Below are 19,547 nucleotides of genomic sequence, written 5' to 3'. Positions count from 1 at the left end.
TAAAAATAAAGGTAGGAACAGTGAAAATAAGGAGTCATCAAATTCCAGTTGTCCCTTGGTGAAGCCCTTGCCCTCTCAGCTGGTTTGTGTGCTTACTCTGCAGTCTGCAGTGCAGGGAAGACTAACAAAGAATTACTAATTAAGCAGCTGCTTGCAAAAATCTGGGAGTTTGAAAACTTAGTGGGGTGAATGGCTGCTCCAGCTGAAAGATCCAGCCAAATCAGCATCATCCACAACCGCTCTTCACAAAAATGTGGTGAGATGTTAAAGTTTTCATAAGCCATCCCAGGTCTAAGCCAGTGGAAGATCCTTTCAGAGAGCTGGGAATCCCCTCTTAAATGTGATGATTTCTTCTTTCTGTGCCTCTAAGATTACATCATGTTTTGCAACCAGTGACATGTGCACTGCCTAACATAGGACAAGCTTCTTACGCAATTCTCAAAGCGGAACATATTCTTAGTTGACCTTTATCTAACAAATCTACCCAGGAATCAGAACCAGTCTTTGAAAAATTGTACCTCCTTTCTCATGATTACTGAAAAGCATTTGTTCCTTTTCAGAGCTGCAAGGTGCTAGTTGCACAGTCAACTTTCATTTACCTGGGATGAGAGACAATGCAGTTTGGATAAAAGAGAAACAGCATAACGTGCATGTTAAGTTAGACTGTAGGAATGCAATCCTTCTGCTGGCCTCACTTTTGACAAGTGACAATAAGACTGTTAGGCTTGAAACGTGAAGTAGTAAGTCAAGCCAGTGATTCATTACAGCCTCAAAAGCAAGAAATAAGGCCTGTTATTCATGTTACCATCAGCACAGTCAGTTTAGAGGACAGAAAGAATTAGAGCAGCATTAGCTATGCCCCAGTTCCTCCAGTATTTACCTAAAATTTGTATGGCCCCAGTCCAATGACAGAGGTCTCCTCCATAAAGAATTATTCTGTCCTGATAGTGTTAGCTCTGTGTCCATTACACTCTTAAGCTTCTCACCATTTTATTATTTTAAATCCTATTTTTCCTCATTGCTCAGAGTACTTTTCATTGAAAAAAAAAAAAAAAAGAGGCATTAGAATGCAGATTTTCCTCCCTGTAAGGCAGCCAGACCCATAGGGAAAAAGGAGTTTCAGCTACTCCCTTGTTCAAACAAGCATCACCAGAGAGGGCAGAGCGGTGCTGACAGCTCCGTCGTGCCTGTGGATGCTCCCCAGGTGACAGCGAGCTCGGGCAGGCAGCCAGACCACCCGTGTCCTCAAAAAGCAAGCCAAGACTGCCGAGACTCCAGCTCTGCAGCCTGAAAAGCCGGAGCAAGCCCTTAGTGAAGGCACAGGCTCAGGCCTGGATGACAGAAGGCAACAGAGCCAAGATGAAACACATTTCCCAGGAACGTCACCAAGTCCAGATGTCCACGCCCAGAAGGATCTTCCCAGACACCTGCCTTGGGCACCCAAAGCCATGCAAGATGAAGAAGCTTAAGGCCACTGCGTGGCTGGCTGTCCCAGGGGGCCTGGTGAGGCTCCATGCTCACGTTCACACCAATCTCCATCATTTGTGGATCTCCCACAGCTTCCTCCAAAAAGCCCCATGCAAGTCCAAATGCTAGCTGTTAAGGTCACTTCCACACTCCACATCGGGCGTCCAGCCTCCCCGCTACAGCGAGCGGAGGGAGAAGATCACCTCTAGGAATAAGTGACCCTCCAGATGTAATTACTGTCTCTCTTAAGTTCAGAGAACATCTGGACTCCTGACTCATAGAGGGCAAGGGAGAGTTAATGAAACTCCGACGTGCGATTCAGGGGCAAGAGGAGGAGGAGATACCACCACTCTGAATTCTCAAATATCAGATACTGTGGGGAGAAGGGGAAACAAACGAGGGAAAAACAAACAAACAAACCCCAGCACACATCACACCACCTTCCAGGAAAAGCAAATTGAGAAAATAAAGATCAATCTGCTCTCCAGCAACATCCCAAATCTGGAAACGAGCCATGTCAAAGGAGTTTTGTACAGGCTGGCAAATCATGACTGCGGCCGAGCCGCCAGGTTGCATGGACGGTTGTCGCTTAGAGCAGAGGCAGCCACAACACCAGTGGGGCTGACACCAAACCGGGGACTGACTTTGTCCATGCACACGCTTAGAAATAAGGGGCAGCTTCATGACCACATGTGTTTAAAATCATGTCCTCAGTACGTGCGTGTATGCCAGCAATGGAATGAGAGAACAGCACACTCATCCAAAGTAAAATCTGCTCCAGGCTAAAGCACAGAAGACTATTCTTGAGGCTTCCCCTCTCCAAAGCAAATAAGAGCATTCCTTATTTTCCCCTGTTTATTTAAAAAGCCCACCGCACATTCCTGGGCACTGGTCTATCCCAAGCCAACCATGGGATGAGAGCTTCGATGCTGTAAATCCCAGGAAGAAACTGACCTATCTTGGGAACAGCCTAACAATTGTTACCTTCTGATGGTCAATTAGTGGTCTGCAAAGCACACCACAAATCTCAAGGGACTTGTTTTCCTCTCGTTAAAGTCACCCTCAGAACCGGCCTCCACGGTGATGATTTCGACATAAAAAACGAAGAGCCGTCCAGAGAGCGGTCGCAGGAGCACACGGCCACACGGAGCAGGTCTAGCCCAGCCATTCCTGCTCGGAGAACATCAGCTCCCAGGATCGGGCACTTCTCCCCAGCCACACCTCGCCTGCTTAACATCTTTGTTCCCACAGGGTATGAAAACGCTGTTGTGGCAACCAGAGCCGCCCAGTCGACTCAAGAAGAAGGGGGCAGCACCATTACACCTCAGGGCTGCAGCAAAACCATTTTAAAGCTCCTAGAGAAAGAAGATTGGAGAAATGGAAGCCACAGCATGAGCAAGTTTGCAGTCAGGCAGCACCAGGGAAGAAGTCAGTTGTTACCTCTGATGGCTGGTCACCACAAGGCATCGCAGCACAGTCACCTTTTAACTTTACCAGGAAGGAGCCCTGCAACACCATCTAAGCCTTTAAACACGAAGCACAGCGGTGTTTGAGAACAGAGTGTTTGTTTCTCTACCATGAACAAGAGCAAAGAAGTTTTATGTGTGCGATAGGGCATTTGGACATTGCATTTTAGAGATCACACAACGAATTTCTGAATTAGAAATCAAGCACTTAGGTATAGATCTCCGAGTTGTTATTTTGTACTCCAGGCAGTCAAAGAAGAAAACAACCAACCCTTTATCTCCGCAGCAGTAAACTTTCAGTCTCCCACAACTATGTGGAAGAATTGTCTGGGAAACAGGCACACAACAATGTTGTGGTCGGAGTTTCAAACAGAAATCCAGTTCAACAAGAAAGCTGAAGGTTGGTTTTGCCCTTTTCACATAGGAGCTAAATTCAGTGGCACACAGTAGTCAGAGCTGCCCAGCAGAGCCTCCTCCTTATTTGTTATTTTTAGCAATTTAGTCTGACAACGCCTGACAACTAAACATGCTGAATATAGCAGGAGAGAAGGGGACTACCAGATACTATCAGAGAAAACACAGCAATAATCACTTTCTCCACCCCTAACGAAGAATCCATTTTCCATGTCTTTACAACATCATAGAGTTTGTTCTTTTTAAAATGCCACATTTAAAAACAGAATCCATCTAGCCCTACAATGGAAACGGATAACATTTCCTGAAACAAAGCATTGTTCCACCCCTCACATATCATGTTTCCTTACAAACAAGGGAAGAAAAACATTACTTGGTTTTTCTCCTAATACTGCACAAACATTGCTGAGCTAAAAAGAGTCTGTGCTCATCCCTTTAGAATGCTTTCAAAATAGATTTAACACATACCCCTGGTACTGTGAAACACAATAAGAATTTGATAGTATCAGGACTGGAAAAATCCAATTGCTACTACTAAGCAGGACGCTTCCCGTGCCAGTATGTGAGCGAGTCTATGCCATCAATCCCTGCTAGACCCAAGCAGGTTTTTGTAAGCCTTGCTGGCAAAGCCTTTAAGCAGGCATGTGTGTTTTGCCTGCAAGCCTGGGCAGTCTATTTGGATTCCAAATGATTATATACAACTCGTGAAGTTAGGAATGCTACATATGTACGTATATGTATTCACATTCATACCTTAGCTGTAACACAAAGGGTAAAGCTCCCTTGCTTTTTCTGCAGAGTAACAGACCGGCTGTGTATTTACCCCTCATCCACATCCATACCTTTCGGTGTTTCCACAGAGTTCCTCTCACTGAGCACATCCAATGCAGATCCCAGCCAAGTCTTATTTTCCCAGCCTTGTACAAAGCCAGGTCTGGTTCCCCTTGCTGCTTTGCCGTGTGATGAGCAGCAGGGACAACCAAACTAGCAGTATCACATCAATTTTGTGGTGCTGCCTTGAGAAAGGCAACGCATCGCTTCAGCAGCAGAGGAGCCCAAGAGAGGGGAAAGGGAATAACTGCAATCATGCATTGCAATGGAGACTATCAGAGCAGGGATAAAAGAAGCTTTCAAACCAGATGCAAAACACCTCAGTGTTTTCAAAGTTCACTCTGCCAGCTGTGAACCTCGGGAAACCCATCTCCCATCTCTGAAGCAGGTTAAAGCCCACATGTGCACAAATGGTCAGCACTCAGGAGCTCTTCTTGCATCAACACTGGATGGATTTACCGAAGAGCTTAGCAGTGAAACCAGACCGCTGTGCTGTGCTCCTATGCAAACAGCACTAAGCTTGTGCTGAAAGCATCGCTCAAAATCAGGCTTGTATCAAAAACATGCATTCCACAATACCTTGGCAACAGTGTCGTAATAGCAAGGCATAATTGACTCAAGCTCATACTACATGAGTACCCAGATCAGCCACACCATGTGGATACTGAAGGATTGCCATGACCAGCTTGACTCAACTATGCAAAGTGAGAAATGTGAATAGGTAATAAAGTAGTTAACAATGTAAAATACAAACCTAAGCTTTAAAATTCTTCCACTTTTAATAACGGATGGAGGGAAGTTCAAACCTATCTTGGTTTGATATTTGTTTTACAATGATGCAGTGGAAGCACAAGGTCACAAAGTTTCACATTCTTTCCTGCCTCTGTCACAACTTGTTTTCAGGACAGCAAAATCCCCTACTCCTGTGATAAGTGCTCTCTGACTTGGACTCAGGTATTTCCCCTGAAATCTCAGTTTCCAGCAGTTGTTAGTCTAAGAGTTTGTCCTCTTCCGCAGGGAATCCCAAGCCTAAGGAAAATCCTTCCCACAAAACTGCCAGCCAGCTGGAAGCAGAGTAGTTAAAAGATCATAGGATCGTTTTGGTTAGAAGAGACCCTCAAGATCAACAAATCCAACCATTAACCCAACACTGGCGCTACACCAAGGTCCCTGAGAACCTCATCTCCACATCTCTTCAACCCCTCCAGGGATGATGTTCTCTGCTGGACTTGAATGTTCACTCAAAACTGTTGAAAGTTTTGGCAATCTGAGCCCTACTATCCACACTTAAAAAGAAAACCCAACCTTCCCATTCCCAGCACCTTTTGAGGCAGTCATTATTGCTGGGAACTTCAGTGGTCACAACCAGAGACTCAAGCAACAGGGAGCTACAAAGTAGAAAAACACATTTGCAAAGCAGCCAGCTCTGGGGCTTTGTGTAATAATGGCAAAGGTTATAATTTCGGGGTGAATTCCATCCATTCTGCTGAACTCAGCAACCAGAAAGTTCAGGGGGTAAGATCATTCCCCACCAGGAGCAGGAAGAAACTGAAACGCACAGCTGAAGGGCACAGTAGCCAAAAAGCTGACCATGGCCCCGATGGACAGTTTGTAAACAGGGGATGCCAACCACACTCCAGTCACTTCCCAGGCCAAACATGCCACTGTGAAGTTCTCCAACCCCAGCCCCAGGGTTGTCCTTCTGCAAAGCCACTGGCATCTGGGATGGCTCCAGAGTCGCCACAATAGAATGACATTTAACATATAACCATAAAAATGACTGTGCCTTGTCTGAATTAACACCACCTTAAATATCTAGCCTATACATGGACTACACGTTTTCCCCGCACAGAAAAACTTCTCATGGCCAGAAACAAAAACCCCTTAGTATCTGGCACAGAAAACACTCCAGGCAACACAACATATAGTGATGTGCTTGCCCTACAGCTTCCCAGGTAAGCTGAGTTTTAAGAAGGAATTAGAAAAAATACAAACTCTGTTTGTGATTTAGTGTAAGTAGGACACAATGGAGACAGAACTGCACAGGTCTGAGTAGGTTGGAGCACTGGCTTCCTACTCCTGCTTGTCCCTACTTAGCTGGTCCGCACGTTCACTTTCTCCAAAACATTAACAGGTGATAAGCAGCTTGACATAACTCGATCTTTTCTTTTCCTGTCGTTCCTCAAAAACCAAGGAAGAGGGTTTTGTATTAATTACATTATTGGGACATTAAGAAAAAAAAATATACTAACAGCCTTGGAAAAGTACATTTTGAACATCTTCTCCGAAGAACCGTAAGCTGTACACATAGTCACTAGGAGATAGTCAAGATTCACTAGATAACTTGTTGAACATTGGAACTTGCACAGACACTAAATACTACATATTTCCTAGATGTTCTTCTGTGCCTTGAATACCCCAGCGAGATAAACATAAGAACACAGAAGTGCTCTGATCACATTGTCGAAACAACGTCCCATCTCCCCCCCAGATCCGGTCTGCAACAGCAGCCACGAGCAGATGCCCAGGGCAGAGTGTAAAGACAGGGCAGGCGTACACAGAACTTCCTCATCGTACTTTCCCAGCCTCCAGACATTTTTAGCTCAGGACTTCCTGAGCAGGATGCTATTTCTACATATTTGGTAATTCTCAATGGATTTCTCTTCCATGAATTTGTGCAATTGTTCTGAGCCAGTGTAAACTTTTAATAAGCAAAGCACTGGTGGAGTTTCACACCACCTATCTGCTGCAAATAACCACACTAACATCATTTTGCTAGTTTTAAACCCTGTTCCTACTAATCTTATTTGAATCCCTCACCCCTAGATTCAATATCAGGACACAGAGCAAACAACCCATCCCTACTGGGGTTGTAGATCTAACAAAGAAACCAAGCGACATGAATTACTTGTAGGTTACTCGTGACAGGTGCTATTTTCACCTAGTTACAATCCTTCTGAATGAAAAGTACCAGATAAAAACAAGGGATGTAGCAAACAGCATCTTGTTGACTTTCAATGTTCTACTTTCAGCATCATTATCTGCCAAAAACTTACCTCTAATTCCTTAATTTTCTCTTCAGCTATTCTCTGTTTTTCTAAGAGCTGATTATGAATCACTCCTTTAGACTGAAGAATAAACCTACAAGTGAAAAATAAGAGACAGACAACTGTTGGATATGTTTTACATCTGTTGTACACCAAGCTGCACACCAAGTTAAACTACAGTGACCTCTGCAAAGCATTTGTCCTCAGCCCGCACGTTGTGGCCAGAAGCAGAAGTTGCTACGATGGCTCACACTAACCAGCCCACTGGCCTCAAGGGTTTGACCTCACCCATGACGGAGGAGGAAGAAAAGGGATGCACACAGATCTCCCTCTATCATTCAGTGTCCTTGAATGATTCGAAAGCCGTTCTTGCACACAGCCAGCAAGGAGAGTCTGTCACCACATGCCTTCTAAAGTAGTTGATGGCATATAGTCAAGGAAGCTCCTTTCAACAGGTAAAAGCCATTCATTACCATTTTAGTGCTCACAAGCTAAACAAACCCGCACAATATAAACAAAGCTTCCTACAAAGAAAGGCTGAGAGATCTGGCTCAGAAAAGGCTGCAGAGAGACCTTACTGCAGCTTTTCAATATATAAAAGGAACTTAAAAGAAAGACAGAGAGAGACTTTTTACTAGGGCCTATAGTTACAGGACCAGGGATAATGGTTTTAAGTTGAAAGACGGGAGTGTTAGACTGGGCATAAGGAAGAAACAGTTTAGAATGAGGGTGGTGAGACACTAGGACAGGTTGCCCAGGGCAGCTGTGGTGCCTCATCTCTGGAAGTGTTCAAGACCAGGCTGGACAGGGCATAGAGCAACCTGACCCACAAAAGATGTCCCTGTCCATGGCAGGGGATTGGACTGGATGGTCTGTGAAGGTCCCTTCTAAACCAAACCCTTCTGTGGTTTGACGATACAGAGCCCAGTGCTTCCACCAGAAACACAGAGCCATGGTACACTTGCCTTTACATGAGCTTTCACAACTCCCACTGCTCAGGGCTTGTCTTTAACACACTCTCACTGACCCCCAAATTCCCAGGCTTTCTACATTCAGAGGGTTTTTCTGTGGTGTGGGAAGCAGTTGTTTTTAATTGTAATTGCAGCCACTGGTTTCCACTTGTTCTGGTTTTTAATTGCCAAATGGATTTGAAAGATGCATCCATAGCATCCACCAGCGTGCAAAAAGCTGCCTGACTTGCTCAGAAGAGCCTCTAAAGGAGCAGCAGCATCCAAAGCAGCTCTCCAGCACGTGGCACTGGCATCCCGCAAAGAGGTAAAGGACAACTAAGTTCAAATGAATTTTAGGAACCCTCCATGGTTGTTTTTCATCCTTCCAGACATAAAGAATGTAAAAGCCGCAGATTCACCCCTTCCCAACTTAGAAAGTCCCTCAGGGGATTTAAAAGGAGCCTCCACGGGTCATACCAATGAGGTCAAGGTCTCCCTCCAGCACCAACTAGGGTCAATGTCTTCCTGCCAGGTGACAAGAGCTCATGCTCGAACAGTTAAAATGGGCAGCTTTAGACAGGGCAGAATCAGGGTGCATTCCCTGTCTGCTACAGACAAATCTGAAATCAGTTTGTAGTGCCATCTCCCATGACAAATGACATTATTGACATGCTTGCTCGAGGCCTGGTAAACACAAATGTGGATCTACTACTTAGCTTTAAACTCAGCATAACCTGCATCAGCAACACAACAGACAAAAGGAAAACTACCTGCCGCATGCATTCCTGAAACACATGGGAGCAGAACTGCAGTTAACTGTAACAGGTTTCCAATTAAAAGTCTCTTTGGTGCTGCTACTAACTGCACTTAGCAATCGCTTCCTCCTCCTCCTCCCACTTCTCTCCTTGTTCCACTTTACCTCCTCTTCTCTACAGTAACTTCCGCTATGTATTTTACGTTACAAAGTTCTCAAATCTCTCATTTCTTCCCAATCTTAGCTCATGCTTGTTACTGGTGCCATCTTTGTTCTATGCCTGCTCCTGTTCTTCACAACACAGCTCACTCATGTTCACTGTCCCCTCAATCCCCCCTTTCCATTAGGTGCCCCCACATTTACATAGCGATGACGCTTCCAGGTCCCAGCACACAACAGCCCAACGAAATAAGTTTCGTGAAAATCAAGTCCATGACCACCCTTTTATGACAGGGGAGTTATTTACATTGCTATTAGATGCAGAGCCTGGATCCAGCCAGAGAAGAGCTACTTCTCAGGACCACCAGCAACCATGTCACTCTGACGCTCTTCCCTTGAGCCTGTGATACCAGAAGGAACAAACTTCAGCCTTCACACACACAGCCCCAGTAGGTTTTGGGGTGAAGACTAAAATTTGCCTTGCTTCTGCAATAGCTGCCATTAGTGAAAAAAATCAAAGCTGCAAGATGCCCTCAGTAAAAGAAAAAAGCCCATCGGTCCTTTCCCATGTCACAGCTTCCCTGTGCCTGTGTGTGTGCATATAAACGTTTCCTTAATTACTTCCTTCTCTTGTGGGGGCAGCCAAGAAGAATAGAATACCTTCTCATTTGCTTCCCCAAACTGTATAGCGAGACCGACCCTTTTGGTTTCACTGATGCCCTGGTCTAAGAAACAAACACCATCACCGCTGGAGCGATTTTGCCCATGCTACAACTGGGAAGGTCCCTGCTGGGCTACAGGTGCTGGCCAAGAGCTGCTACAGGCATGAAAAATCTTCCAACAAATGGCTGACTTCACTTCTATTCTGCAAATGTCAACAGAAGTCATCGGGGAAAACATCCTCCCTCCCACCATACTCTGGCAGACATGCAACAGCAAATTAAACTCGGATCGTTGAAGTTAGCACTGACAAGGCTTATGCAGACAGCTGGGCACAAATACAACCACATTAGTGTTATTTGCTATAAAATAGTGGGCTGGAACCCATGTCCCTTCACACACTGGCTCAGAAGCAAGTCAAGTGTCCTTGACTTGGCCAGCAGCATGCTTCAGAAGGTCTTCACCAGTATGGGCTTCCAGCCACCCAGTTTAATTCCCTGCCACAAGACCAATTTTCTGAAAGCTGAAGCTATGAATCCACATCCACAGTTAACTACTTAAATCTGTGGCTTCAACGTCCAACATCAGGAGGGCTCAAAAAACTTGATGTTTTAGCTTCTAGCCTGGGAGACACATTATGGAGATCTTGGCCAAAGTTTTTACCTAAGGAAACAACATGGTTTATGGCAGCGCTTGGAAAAAGCAGAAGCTTGTTTTGCGCATTAAATAAGAGGTGCTGCAGGGCACTCGTAATAAAACAGAGTTTAAATTTAATCTGGATTTCATTCTTCCAATTACCTTAAGTAAAACACCCACTTGATAACTTTTTCTTATCCTCATCAAGCTGAATAAACATGGCTGTGTCATTCTGCTACCTGGTTTTAGTTAAATGTGTTTATCTTATTTATGAATTTTTAAGCTCACGAAAGAACCATGGGAGGTTCCAAGGACAGAGTTCTTCCCTGAGTTGGTGAACAAGCCTTTCAAACACATGAACTTCATTTACCACCTAGAGGTACACCACCAGCTGAGAACTGGCCCCACATCAGAGAGTTGAGAAGCCACTTTCTGCTCCATGACACTGATCGTGGTACATGACACAACTCACACCAACCCTTTGGTGCAGATGAGCACTGAAGAGCTGCCTCCTCACATTGCTCTGCTGAAGCCCATCACAGGAGGCTCCATGTTCTGGGAGTTTGTGTGTCAAACTGGGATGGCTTAAGTATCAATAGTCCACAGAAGACAAGCAGCAAACCAAATCCTCTTCCAGATGAGTTCACTTGTGTCTGCCTTCTCTCACTGGAGTGTCACAGCGCACGCTAATAGATCTGTCAAACACAACACCTACACTGTCAAACATGAAACAATTCAGAAAAATGTTCAGCACCACAGTGGCAATTACAAAGCTTAGTAACAATCACTGCTTCGCACAGGAACTTCTTCACTGTTGTTAAATAACACCAGAAATATCTGGATCAGAATGGACAAGTTCACCACATCTCAAGTGGCCACCTGTTTCAAAAGGAATGGCTAGACTGTCCAGCTCAACAGAATAGGATTTGCCCTATTCAGGATATTTCGCATTTTTTTCCAATGTTCATAGGCAGAGGTAAAAACTCAAAACAAAGCAAATAAAACTAGAAAGGAAAGCTCCAGAGGAGTGGGGTCCTCAAGGACAGCAATGTTCAGTCAAACCTGGGCTGCCAACGAGAGCAGCTCTTTAACAGTAAAGTGTCTGCGAATCAGCTGTACCTACACGCTTCAGTTTCTCGGTGACTACTGGTTGTCAAGTGTAATATGAGGAACAAAAATAGAGCACAAGGGAACTGAAAGAGAAACCTTGCTCTAAATATTCCCACTTGTTTCTATTTTCCTCCTGCTGCTATCTCCACATTGGGATTTTGTTTCCCTAAGGCAGAGAAAGTGGTTTATATACTCTCTCTGAGAGTCGTTGCTTGTTTTCTTTTGAAGGGATCTCTTACCCCTTCCCAATCGGAAATTTCTAGATATGGTGCCCGTTTGTTCAGTGTTTAGACAGCACTCCCTTACGCCCTGGTCTTGAGGCTGTAGTCAGGCTGGTGGGCAACGCCATCAGCTTCATCATCTGTCTGCTCCCTCATGTCACACCGACACACCCACCAAGTGATGTTCGTACACTGTAAGTAATTCCATAACTCAGACTGTTTCAACCAAAATGTCCTGTTTACTTGACTTTAAGACGTAATATTAGATACTGAAAGACTCATCTCTTAATGAATGAGGTTATGGAGATGTTTGTTCAGCACACGCCACTCTTCATTATGACATACAAGTCATTAAAGTTATTAAAGGTGGAGTAGCAGTGATGCTCATAGTTCAGGTTTTCCCTTAAGAACCCCTATTTTCAATTACTTGCAATTGAAGCCAACTTCAGCCTTTATGTCTGAAGCTTTCGGTGTCAGGCATCTGTCCCAGACACAAACGCTCTCTCCTCTTCCCCAGCTGGTCAGCGAACGTGGCTCAGGTGTTTCTCCGGCACAGCTTGTACTACAGCGTTCAAACCAGGAGGGAAGGACTCGCACAGCAGGGACTCCCTCCTGCCAGGCTGCAAACAGCTCTTTCCACTTGGGTCCATGTTAATCGCTGCAAGAACCTCTCTAAAAAAATTAAGATACTGAAAAGAAGCCTAACAACTTTGTACAATGCCATAGCATTATCATGTTTACTGTATTTCTAAAAAAACTAACATGCTGTGCTATAATTCATCACAGTCATGTACATGGAATATCCTTGAAACCAAGCGTTTTCATTACACTACTCCATGAGAAAAGTTGGGCTAAGCCCAGTCATGCCCTTATCTATTTAAAGACACTTTTTAATTCTCAACTTGCACTGCTGTTCAAGCTCTCAGCATACTCAGTAGGGGATTACTGCATTTTAAGTACTGTTCAAAGCCAATGGAAGAGAGGATTCACACGATCTGATCCCAAGCAATCTAGCTTGATTGACCAGGACCCGGCTGTGCACAACTTGGAGCACCCAGGACTCCCCTGGGCTCTGCTTATGCTTCTGTAAATTATTCCCTGTGCAGTTCATAACAAGCACTGCTTATGCCCCAGCAAATTCCAGTTTTAACCATCCTAGATGAATTACCCAGGTCCAAACAAGCCAAAGAAGCAACATTAAAAAGAAAACAACCAAAAGTAAAATCATGACTAGCTATAGTTTCTGCTGTCACCCTTCACGTCTAAGGGTTTCACATTTTTCAGTCTGATTTTGAATTTCCCATTCAACAGATCATATACTCTAACTAGAGCTTGTTCAGAAACAGATGGAGTTGGAACAGATGAGCTGAAGCTTTTCCTATGTTTGCGTTTATTTTAGTGGTCAGGCTTTAATTGGGTCACTCTCGATATAGCTAAACCTAACTTCCCCCCACCAAAGCAGCACATGCTTTAAAGCAAAACAAATCCTGCAGCTTATATTGGGAGGATTATATATGAATACATTCCAGGGGCAGCAGTTTATAGTTCACATGTGGATATACAGCAGGAGCTGTTTGGGAAGGAGAGATGGCTTGAGCAGAGCCTGCGCAAACTCAGCCTCGCGGCGCCCGAGGAGTGGCACTGGAACCCGTCCAAACCCAGCCTGACACAGGCCACAACAAGGGGAACTTTTACTCAGATGAACATTGGTAAGCCATAAACCTATTTACTTTAAGAAGCTAAAGGAAGAGAACAAAAAGCGCCGCAGCAACAGTGCTCCCTCCGACGGCACTTCAGGCCGTGTTTACATCGAGTTTTCACTTTTTTTTTTGGATCTGTCAATAGCTGCAGCGTATTACACGACCTCAAGCCAAGATAGTAACACATCTTGCAAACAGCAGTTTCTGCATTGCCAGACACTTAACTAGATGTTAGATTTATACCATTGTTCATGCTTGCTTCTTTAAAAAAGAAAGCAGGAATATACTTCTAAGCGTGCGCTAAATATAGCACAACTCAAAATAATAAAATAGTGCTGTGGTCCGCGTTTAAAGATCATCACATCATCAATTCCTTTTGAAGGCTCAAGCAAAATAAATGGAATTTTCTTTTTAAAAAAAGAAAAAAGGAAAGCAAATGCCTCCCCTCTACCATACAGGAATTAATAACATTTGAGATCGAAACCGGGTGGGAAAAACAGCGCACACATGATTGCAGTTCATGGAGCTGAAATCTTCCTTCCATAGTTTTTCCTCCCTGTATCCCTGGTTTAGTGGTTTTATCTTCTAATTGTGCTTTAATGCTATTTTTCAGTATGTAGCAATGAGGACCTGTAGCTTGTTTAAGCAAAGAAGACTTGAATGACCACAGCATGCCTACTAGAACATGCACTTCAAATCCGTTTTTAGCAGTCTAGGTTGTACCATATTTGAAATTTGCAAGCAGCGGAAAAGGGAAACAATTTTTCTGATAATGGGGAAAATCAAGGTCCATTTCTAAAGTCTCCTGTATTTTTAAAAGTTCTTCACATATTCCTAAGGAAAAGCATTAAAAAAAAAAGCTACAAAACCACCACAACACCAAATGAGCACACATCTAGAAAAACGCAAACGAGCAAAATGTTGGTGGGAACACCCTGGTCAATCAATCCTAAAGAAATTTCTGCTTTAAAAAAGTTGGGGTGTTTTTTTTCTATTGGTAAATCTTCTGTGATGAGAAAAGTGAACTTTGCAGTAGGAAATGAAGCGACATGCAGACACTGCTATATTCTGACAGGCAAATTTATGTTCACCCTACACCAAGAACCTATAGAGGAAAAGCGGCAAAATCAGGATACACCTCTTTTGAAAAGCAAAACCATCCACGGTTGCAAGAAAACAAAAATAAATGTTTCATGCCTTGCCCAGGAAGAAACCTTTGAACTGCTAAGTGAGAAGGGAGACCCGACTTTCAACCTGTGGTTTGTTCAATAGCGCAGCCTCAGCTTCTGCACATGGCAACGCCTTCTACAACAAAGCATCAAAGCAAACATCACTGAAGTGGATGTACAGATAAGCGATTCAAAAGAATTCAAGCATAACCCTAATAAAGAGATATTTCTGGAGGCCAGAGTTAAATTAGCTAGCGCTAGAACAATCCTGCTGTTGTTTCCTAATCAGTAAGAACAAACTTTAGAATCAGCATTTGTGGACAGAAGAGGCTGGATGTTGTTTTGGAAAATCGTTTCTTCTCAAAAAGTCTGATTATTTTATTTTTTTTTTTTTAACTGTCTGAAACATTCTGTTAGTTCAGCAAATGGTTTTGGAGAAAACAAAAATAAAAATTCAAGACAGCAGTTGTTGCATTCCTGAGTTCAGCACTTTGGTTCTCATGCCTCTGTATTAAATTTGTGTAAAATAGCAATCGCATCCCACAGGATTAGCTTTCTCATATTTTCTTTCAGTGTTTTAACGCAGGGGCCACGAATTAAGCTCTCCTCCTGCCAGGCTTCAACCAGGCAGAGGTTAGAGGATGCTCAGACCTAGATTTCTAATTTGTATTAAGACGATTCCACATAAAGTTTATCTATTACATTGACATATGCATATCAGAGCGGAGATGGACTCCAGGCACCTCCACCCCACAGCTGGGGTCCCTGAGCATTGGGGACCTTGTCACCCTGGCCAGACACCCCTGGACTCCACAACGAGAAGTTCTTTGCTGCTTCTTCAGAATATCAGAGCGACATTTTAAGTGTCTGGAGAACTTCAGAAACGTTCCATAATTTTTTTGCAAAGTCATTTGGCACCGCAAGCCACAAAAGCAGGTGCACTTCAAGCTCCCTAAAACATTTAGTACTTGTCTAGCATGTATCCAAAGAGAAGTCTGTACCATTGAAGAAACAGGTTGCATTTGAAATAGATCGCAGATTTCCTCTTTCTGGGGGTAGGGACAAAATCACGGTGCCTTCCTACGGCCCTCGCTCCCCACACCAGCCTGACCTCCAAACTGCTGCCCCGCAACTGCGAAACTTCTTGAAGGTTCTGGCATTTATGTGCAAGCACGTTGCCTCTGGATCACAGATCAAATTGCCTTTTCGAGCAACAACAGCCTGCACAAGTAGTTTGTCTCCGTTCTGCCCCTCACCTTCTCTGTTTAGATTTCATCACCTTCACACTTCCTCAGGTAGCTCCTTCCTCTGTGCAGGGAAAAAGTCAGGGATCCAGATGAATGGAACAGATTTGTTTGAATGTCATGTTCCTACTCCCAACAAAAAGTATGTTCCTAAAGAGTTAAACACCTGCAGGCAAGGGAGACAAGCATCAAACAAAAGCTCTATTGCTAATCTTCTATTACAATGCACATGGGCTAAGTGGAAGAACTATAACCAATAGGTTTATTCCAAGTAGGGCTAAATAAAACACCTATTTTTTTAAATTAGCTATTATTGTTATTGGAAGACCCCTTTTTCTGCTGCTTATACATTTGACAAACACTGACTTATCAGATGTGTCCATTCTATACCAGTTCTCCGTCTAAAAGTGTTTTTTTAATGAAATGCAGCTGTTTCCTAGAACTGACACACATCTTGCATGCAAGCCATGAAAATTTTCTCTGAACTTTCAGCATCCCATGGAGAAATTATGTAGAGCAGCAGAGCTATAACAAGACCAAGATATCCAAGAGATGACAAATGAGCCTCCCAAGGCAGCAGGAATATAATCGAGAACCAAGTGAGGGAAGGGCAGGGGGGAATGTGTTTGTGAAATCAGAAGATGTCAAGTTGGAAAGGAGCCTGTGCCCAAGACAACAAGCTCTGTTTCTGACCTGGAACAGAATCCAAGAGTCCAGACTCCCAGGATATGACAAGCAAGAGCTGCCCCTTACTTCATTGCTCACATCAAAGGCACCTGTACAGACCAACTACTGCATCCCCCATGCATGCACCACTTTGATTTTTGCTTTCTGTGACAGCTCTCTAAAAAGATCTTGCAAACTTTTACAGGTCCACTCACACATAATCCTGTGAAGAACATTGTTCAGGCTTCATTTCAGAAAAAGCTGAAATAAAAACCAGCTGGGTGATAGAAACCCTTGCGGCTTACGCACATGTATCATGTCACACAACCTCTGATTCCCCATGCACCATCTACCAGCAACCCTGAATTGTTCAACATAGAGCACAAACAGTGGTCAAGCAGCCGGACACAAATTGTTTTCTTCACAGTTCAGTGCCTGGTTGTATTTACTAGACACACCAGACTTACTGCGGAAAATAAAATCTTCCTGGTTTCAATAGCTATAGAGGAGCTTCAAGTTTATGAACTCTATAGTGACCAGAGGCTGAGAGCAACATGCTTGTCTGTGGCATTTATTGAAGTTTTGCAGCACCTGTCAGCTCCTCAGCAGCTGGGCTTCAGCACCCAGCTCCACACAAAGCCTTACCCAAGGAGACTGGGGAGAGAGAAGCCACTCGGATTTCACAGACCAGCCTATAGTTAGTAACTGAACCATAAAGATTAAGCCTTGCGTGTCCTTCAGTTCTTCGTGAGCTTTTTGAAATGCGAGCGGGAAGCACAGTACAGCCACTCTGTTCTGAAATGATGCGTGCTGGTAGAATCCAACACCAACCTCACACACACACAAAGTCAAAATGCAGCTACTGCAGCTGTATTGAGGGATGTGTGGTAGCAATTGCTGGATTCAGGGGTTCAGGAAAGAGCTCGCAATAAATTTATGAGGTCTCATTTTCAAACAAAACCAAGAATCACAGCAAAAGTGGTAATGTGTTTAAATCCCAGGAACATTCCATTTGTGGATGATCCAGCCACCAAAAATCTGAACCGCTCTTAAAAAAAAAAAGTCAAAATCATGTTATTACAGCTGTGCCATAAAATACTATACTCGCACAAAGTCATTTTATAGTGACAGCTGTAAAAACACCCTATACTTGCAGAAAACCCTGAACATACATTTGTGCTACAGCATTTGCTTGATTTTTACTATCTTGTATTTTTGAGAGTGTTCTACTATGCGGTGTAGAAGTAAACTCATGATAAAGCAACATCAAACCAAAACTAACCATGTATTTTGGCACGGCATGAAAAACTGCAGTGCTCTCCTCACTGTGCCTAACATAAGTGCCAGACATTTTCCGTCTGTAAATAGGGATCTTGTCCAGGTTACGGGTTAAAAGAATGTAAAAGGAAAGGTCTGAAATATTCAGACAGAATTCTGAAGCTTAAACTTTTAGCATAGTTCTCAAAGAAATATGATGATATCAGTTCACAAATAGCTTAAGCAGAAGTCCAGCACAGTGGGAGTTGTCTCAGGCTACGTAACGTGCCTTTCAAAAGAGTATGAAGTAACAGAATTGAAATGTATTTGGCAAGACGCCACCACTCAGATGATATCCCAGCCTCATGGATATGTACAGTACGCAGCAGTCCATCATCTCATACTATGTGGCACTGACATTTCTTCTGTCAAACCAAAAATAGCTATAGCAAAAGTAAACTGAGCCCCACATGTGGAGGCTAGTAAGGGTCTCTGCATGTTATACACACTACAATATATTTTTAAAAAATAAAAATAAAAAAAGAGATCAAATAGAGGAACTACAAAGGGACTTTCGCATTTACCAGCAGTGCAGGAAAAGCCTCTCAGAAAGGAAGGAAGCTCAAGATACGGGTTCAGAGAACAAAAACCACACAACTGCTTTCCAAGTAGTACAGAAGCAAGTACAGAACAAGGCAGACTTCCTCCCAGGATGCAGCACATCACCACAGTTCCTCAAGCCTTCAAATTCCACGAAGACCTGGAGTATCTTATCCTACAGAAGTGTACATACTAGTCTCCTGCACATACACCAAACCACCAAAGCTAAAGAGGAAAAAAAACACAAACAAACAAACCCACACAAAAACAACACACAGAGAAACACACAGGAATGGAAGCACAAAACTTATTTCAAAGAATTTAGCTATTCAAGCAAGCTGTCAGATGAGACTGATAATCAGAGCTAACACTGATGCAGACCTCCACCCTTTATGGATGACTGAAACCCTCCACAGCTCCAACATTTGCCTGCTAGACTGTGCAAAAGAAATGGAGCCATTATAAGTATTCCTTTGGTGGCTGAACTCCCACGTCTGTGCAAGCCTGTGAAGCCAAAAAATTACAAAATCTGCAATTCCACTTCGCAGAACACGGCTCATATGTCCAGAAGAACCATTAACAACCAACCACCTCCTTTGGTCTCTAGTGGAACACAAGATGCCAGACTGCCCTTGGATTTTAACTCCTGTTCAAGCACTGCTTTAGCCTGCTTTGCTAAAAGCCCAGACTTCAGCAATAAATTCTCTACGAGGGGTTGACGTGGGCTTCAGGAAGAGCCTCACGTCCTTGGTGCATGTTCTCCACACTAGGGAGTGACAAAGATCACAGCAGAGCATTACTGCCAGTTGGCAAGACAGCCTCCAGCCCCAAGGCAAGAACGGGCAGAGCTCACAGAAACATCATTATCAAGCTAAGGCAGCAGAAAAAAATAATAATAATAAAAAGATGAATTAGTAGTATTCAGAAGAAGAGCACTCAAACTATATTTGCATAGTGACTAGTACAACAAAGCCCATGAACAGTTCAGTGTTCAAATATTATCATAATGTAAATATTTTTCTGACGGCACCCCTGCCGCCCCTGAGGAGCAAGAGCTGCCTGCCATGCCCGAGCCACCCCAGCTGGTCACGGAAAGGTGAGCCAACAAAGACTCCCCAGAAGACTGTTACTCCTGCGGCTGCTGCACACAGAGAAAGTGTAAATGGTTTAGACACAAATAAGTGTCTCTTACTCCT

General features: G+C 43.8%; 1 protein-coding gene across 3 annotated transcripts in view; it reads right to left on the bottom strand.

Moving 5' to 3' along the window:
* Positions 1 to 19,547, bottom strand: part of PFDN1 (prefoldin subunit 1) — a 30,872-nt gene that overhangs the window by 9,945 nt on the left and 1,380 nt on the right. For all 3 annotated transcript variants that reach the window (XM_065030208.1, XM_005503544.3, XM_065030207.1), the window contains exon 3: positions 7,235 to 7,319. In XM_065030208.1, the coding sequence (XP_064886280.1) occupies positions 7,235 to 7,319 (85 nt within the window). The remainder of the gene's footprint in view (positions 1 to 7,234; positions 7,320 to 19,547) is intronic.

Source organism: Columba livia, chromosome 14 (assembly GCF_036013475.1).
Source record: "Columba livia isolate bColLiv1 breed racing homer chromosome 14, bColLiv1.pat.W.v2, whole genome shotgun sequence".
NCBI lineage: Eukaryota > Metazoa > Chordata > Aves > Columbiformes > Columbidae > Columba > Columba livia.
The sequence above is the reverse complement of the archived record's forward strand: the minus strand, read 5'-3'. Positions and strand labels throughout refer to the sequence as shown.